Source organism: Centruroides sculpturatus, unplaced genomic scaffold (assembly GCF_000671375.1).
Source record: "Centruroides sculpturatus isolate CEXI.00-Female unplaced genomic scaffold, Cexi_2.0 scaffold353, whole genome shotgun sequence".
Classification (NCBI taxonomy): domain Eukaryota; kingdom Metazoa; phylum Arthropoda; class Arachnida; order Scorpiones; family Buthidae; genus Centruroides; species Centruroides sculpturatus.
This window is the reverse complement of record NW_019384573.1, coordinates 514,779-520,630: the sequence shown is the minus strand read 5'-3', so window position 1 is coordinate 520,630 and position 5,852 is coordinate 514,779. Positions and strand designations below refer to the sequence as shown.

Sequence of the window (5,852 nt, the reverse complement as noted above, 5' to 3'; positions counted from 1 at the left end):
TTTATATATATATATATTTTTTTTTTGATATATTTGATAAAGAAAATTGATTTCTTACATCCAATAATTAATATCAGGATTTGATGAACAAAAAAATGAAAACATGAAATCTGATATATTGCATTACGGGACGGTCACATGGCCTGAAGAAGAAGAACTTAATACAAAAAACACGATGATTCAGTAAAGTTTTTAGTCTATTGGTTAACTAATGGTCCGGAAATAATTAGGAATCTTGGAAGCAAGTGTAAAGCGGAAGATATTTGTATGAAATGGGATGAATATGTTAAGATCTAACACCTTGCATCTTCATTTTCACGTTGAGTTAAAGGGTATTTTTGCTGGTTTTAAAGATGATTAGTAACGTTGTAAGTCTCTTTCTTCAATTGATGGTGTATCTAGGACGTGTAGTATCACAGAATTCACCGATCTTTTATAAATATTCTTGTTTTTTTTCTTTTTGTCTGAATGTTTATAGATTAGTTCGCTTCATGAATCCATCCTCTATCTCTTTGACGTGTACTTGAATTGCTATACTATTCCTTCTGATGTGTTTTGGTGGTCCAGCTGATGACTTTCTTGTTTTTTTTAATGCATTCTTGGCACATTATGCCGATCCGGGTGTTGCATAGTGGACAGGATGCTCGACGAGTATCGCGGAGTGGAAACGGAAGGAGATGCTTATCTAAAAATATATAAAAATGCAATAAACTTGTACTTTTACAAAATACTAATATATAAAAAGTAAATTTTAGTTTATTAAATTAACGATTCTCATCCACCTGCTCTTCTCTCCTCTCTTTTTTTAGTTATAATTTTGAGAAATAAATAAAACTTCAAACTACGAAATTTTAAAATTAAGCTGTAAATAATCACTAGAATAAAAAAATTGCATATAATTTATTAATGATTTTTTTTAAAAAAATCTGTAAATTGTAAGAACCAAGACTGTACTCGAGGGACATCAAAATGAAGAAAAATAACTATAAAGGAGCTAAATTAAAAAAAATACAAGTGTATCAAGATTATATTGGTGTTTTTCACTTATTCATTAATTATTCAGCCCATCCCTAGGCAATAAACATGTGAAGTAGTTAGAAAAGAATCTAATTTTATATTATTTATTTTTTTCTTATATTATCCACTCCATCGATAGATTTTCTTCATATTTTCATTTTAAATAATATTTAATTCAGCTCATTCTTGGCTCCTTTCTTTTCCCTCCCTTAGAAATTACTCATGTTGTAGGCACGAGAAAGAATTCAAACGTTACCTATTTCACACGGCAGTTTGCATTTTCGTCACAGGAGAACCATCTTTAAAAACCGTTATTTCGTGTGTCATTCCACTAGGAAGAGCCGGTGGACTTCTGAGATCCTGTAATTGTCTGTTGTCGACTATACCAGTTTTAGAGACCATATCATCAAACGTTGACAAAGTGGTCAAAGCTGGTCGTTTAAGCGTTGACGAGTGAAATGATTTTTCCTAATAAAAAATATATATATACATATCGAATCAAATTTACGTTTAGAAGTCCTATTATTATTATTATCAAACATTTAAACGAGAAGTTTTGGGAATTGGTCCAAAATTCTTTTTACTGATAAGAAATATATAAAAAAAAGAAACAAATAAACAAACAAATATAAAAAAAAACCACCCTCAAAATGCCATCTTCGGGCGATCAACACTACTACATTTTATCTACTAAACACTTCATGTTTCAGTTCAGATCGATAGATTCAACCTCGTCTCACTAACTTTAACTTATATCCAGTTATTCTTGTGGCTTGAAAAGAAATCTTTTGAAGAAAGTTCCCAAAAATAGCTTTATTTTTATTATTTTTTTCTGTTTTTTCCCCATCTTTACAGGTCGTGTATCACGTTTTGTTTATTTATTTTCCTTAATTAAAGAAAGGAAATTCGAACATAAATACTTAAGGACTTTCTCATCAATCATTTCTCTACCCATCAACTTCATTGTAAGTCATTATGTATAACAGATGTAATTTTTCTTTGTGTGTGTGTTGTGTGTTTAAAACATTTATTTAGCTTCATATAAAAACTTTAACTGATTATTTTGTATATTTAAATGAAATTTTCGGCAAATGAATTAATTATTTTTATGAATTTTAAGCATAAAATTAAACTAGAAAATAAATTGCATTATTTTAGTGTTTGAAAAGCGTGTAAAATTGTACAATAATTTTATATTTATTAAAGAGTTTAGACACATCTAAAAAATTACAGAATATACATTTTTTTTTTCTTTTCTTTAACATTACTTTCCTCGCTTGAAGAGTCATTAAAAATATATGGAATAGGGAAAGTTTAAACTGTGTTAAAGAATTCTNAAAAGATAATGAAATTCAAAGGTTGTTCTTTAAAGATAAGAAGTTTAAATTTTTTAATTTTATATATGTATTTTTTTTTTTAATTCTGATCTCTGTTCTTCCCTTCCTCTCCTCTCTCCCCTCTTTCTCTTCTCTTTGCCCTTTATACAAATTACTAGTCGATGTTAACATAACCAAAGTGATTATATATTTAACAAGAGATTTTTAGAAAATATCTTCTAAGAAATGAAAATCGGGATAGAGTTCTACATCAGTCTAAAAAGATCAAGCTGACATCAAATGTTGGTCGAATCTCCCACTAATGTCTTTTTGATTGCCTGTAGATGTTAATTTTATCTTGAGAGAAGTTAAGGACAGTAACACGAGTTGTTTTCTAGTGATAATTCTTGGCAAGATCTTATATTTTTCTTCCTAAAAAAAAAACCGCACATTCCATTATTCCGGTAGGCATTAATGAATTACACATCGAAGATTTTTCTGCACATTTAATATTTATTTTTTTAATGTTTATAAACATGAAATATGCACGTTTTCTTCAAGTATTTTCTTAAAAATTTAAAATATTATTATATATATGTGTGTGTTTTTTTACGTTATTTTCTAAGAGAAGCATTTTCAAGAGTTTTTATAACCAGAATCGATCAAAGAAAAGTGCAGATCTAAGATGATTCTTTAAAAAAAAAAAAAGATGCAGTATCATTTCGTTCTATGTTAAAAACATTGATTCATAAAAAATTGTGATGCCATTTTTCTTTACCTGCAAATCTCATTTTTATTTGAAAAGAAATACATTTATTTTTTATTTATTTTTTACTAGAAATAGTGTTTTATATTTAAATATTTTTAAGAAAATAATTTAATAAAAAAAAAGTTCTAAAAATTCTTGAAAGAAGAGAGAATAACAATTATTTTTCTTATTTATTTATCTATCTCCACCCTCTTCTATTCAAATATATGAATTAATTTCAAAATATGATTGATGGTTATCTATTAAATAAATAAAGAAAAAAGTGAAGTATAAAGCAAAAAGTTTCCTATTTTTACAATATTATTGATGTATCAAACATTAAAGAATGAAAGAATTTTCTTGCAAATTTGCTTATCGTTTAGTACACGTATGTCTACAGTATATGTAGAAGTCTTACCAATGTTTCTTCAACATCATTTCTTGTGATGTGATTCTCTTTCGTGATCACATGGTTTGCAGCAACAGCATCCGGATTCGGATTTATTGGATCTTCTTTCTCACGTAATACTCCATCTGGAATGTATCGTAAAGATAAACCAGTTACAATTTTATTGGCATTCTCCATCTTGTATTTCTCACCTTAACATTAGACAAATCTATATGTTCTCTCCCCTTTTGTTAGATATAACTTTTTTTTTAGATATTGAATATAAATATTGATTAAAAAAATATATCTTTTCAGATAATTTTGATAAATTTCTTTCTCGTCTGCTCTTCTCCCACCTCTCAATTAGTAATTACGTAGCAAAAATTCAGCTTGATTGAGTACGAATGCTTAGAGAATTAAATTATATATAATAATTTATTCAAAGTGGGGTGTCTGAACAGAAGGGAAGGGTTATAGTGGATAAAATCAAATCAGTTTGTAACTCTGCTTTTGCATACAGGGTTACAACGTGAGGAGAGTTATGTGTTGCAATCCTACAATAGATAAAATCAATATTCCTAACTCTCTGTGTAGAGGGGTTACAATTTAAAGAGGGTTGCAACGTTGTAACCCTCTGTGTATATATATATATAAATGCGATAAATTTGCAAGTTATTGACAGTTTAGTTACAAGAAAGGGATATTTTTACAATATTGATGTTGACTCGTCGATATATTTTAGTTTCAACTTATCGATACAAAAATATAGAGTAAATGTTCAATGGTTTATATCTGGCTTTCACTAACAGAACTACAAAGGTATTATTAATTCTCTTTAAAAGAGAAAAGGGAGAAAAACTATTATCCATTGTAAGAAGTAGAAAAATCTAATATTTTGGAGTGATGTAGACGAATTCAATAACTGAATTCCATTCCTTGCGCTTCACATCCGTCATGTTCACAGTCAAACGAGTTGTTTCCAATAATTCTGCGAAATAAAATATGGCTTCGCGTGAACTATTGGAGTGAAAAATATTGGATGATCTTTTCTAAATATCTCATGTGAAATAAACGAATTTAACTCAATAAATACATCTCGAATTTATTTGCATATTTATTTTATTTCGTAATTTCTTTTTAATTGGTTTTTCTCCTCCGCATCTTCTGACGAATAGAGAAAATTACTCATACATTTATATAAATGTATATATATATATATATATACATATTTTATATAATTAATAGACATCAATCAAAACAAACTTTATTATTGCTGTCTAATTAACCTACACTTGGATCTTAATGATTTGAGATATCTTTAATGCCTAATGTCAAGAAAGGTATGCGTTGTTTGGTACTTATTCCTGTACTTTGACCCTTCGTCTTTTCTCCATATTTCATCTTGTCATAAGCAGCTCTCGGCGATCATTGTGACATCAGACAACAAGCCTTCCTCATTTCTAATCGATAAGCACACGGCAGTTAAACAATTAATCGTTGTTTCTTACATCTATACCGAATATTCTAAAGTAGTTATCTCATTATACTGACATGCAACCGTTGCAAGATACAAATACTTTTCTTGTAAAATCCATCAGAAGATAATTTAGAATATCTACAAGAGAACCATTACGTTCTTTGAAAAATTCAACGAGTAAAAATTTCATTTTTTTATTTTTCTTTTTCTCCTCGTTTTTTTGATGGTAACGAAGATTATCAATATTGTTATTAGTTTAAAATTCAATTAATTTTTATGGAAATTCTTTTAAAGCATTCCTCGAGATCGATATATATATCTTTTAAACCAATATTTTACCTCTTATCGTTTCACTATGCTTGAATGGAAACTATTCTGGACTTTTGCAGACCGCAATAACACCATAGTCTTGGCCATTATTCAAACACCTTTGACTTTTTCTTCTATTGGACTACTCGCATTCAGTCTACTGATTGTGATTGATGTTCAGTAATAACAGGGTAAAACTAAAAGCGGTTATCATGCCCTGTTGAAACTATTCAACCAATTGCTATTTGATATGAAAATATATCAATCTGTTGATACGTAGACACGTTTAATAACCAACACGTGACTTTTTGCACTGAAAATCGGGATACGAAAGTGATTTTTTTTTCTAAATTATTTTAATTCTTTCGAATTTAACAATTAAAATACAATTTAATTTATTTTTACTTATTTAAAATTTAAAAAAAAAAGTTTTTTTTTCAAGTTTAATTATTAATATATTAATAATAAAAAATTGCAGGTTTATGTTGCAATTGTTTTTAGATATTAATTCACTAAACTGTATAAGAAAACTTATTATTTTTTAAATCCTTATATATATATTAAATTTAAAATATTTTTAAGCAAATATAGCCTATA

The 5,852-nt window shown here is 27.9% G+C and overlaps 1 protein-coding gene across 1 annotated transcript in view; it reads right to left on the bottom strand.

Moving 5' to 3' along the window:
- Positions 1-28: 28 nt before the first annotated feature.
- LOC111624251 (titin-like) overlaps positions 29-5,852 on the bottom strand; it is a 126,416-nt gene continuing 120,592 nt past the window's right edge. Inside the window, exons 17-19 of the mRNA XM_023367063.1 lie at positions 3,500-3,615; positions 1,274-1,485; positions 29-685 (exon numbers count right to left, since the gene is read on the bottom strand). Of these exons, the coding sequence (XP_023222831.1) occupies positions 1,279-1,485; positions 3,500-3,615 (323 nt within the window). The 3' untranslated portion in view covers positions 29-685; positions 1,274-1,278. The remainder of the gene's footprint in view (positions 686-1,273; positions 1,486-3,499; positions 3,616-5,852) is intronic.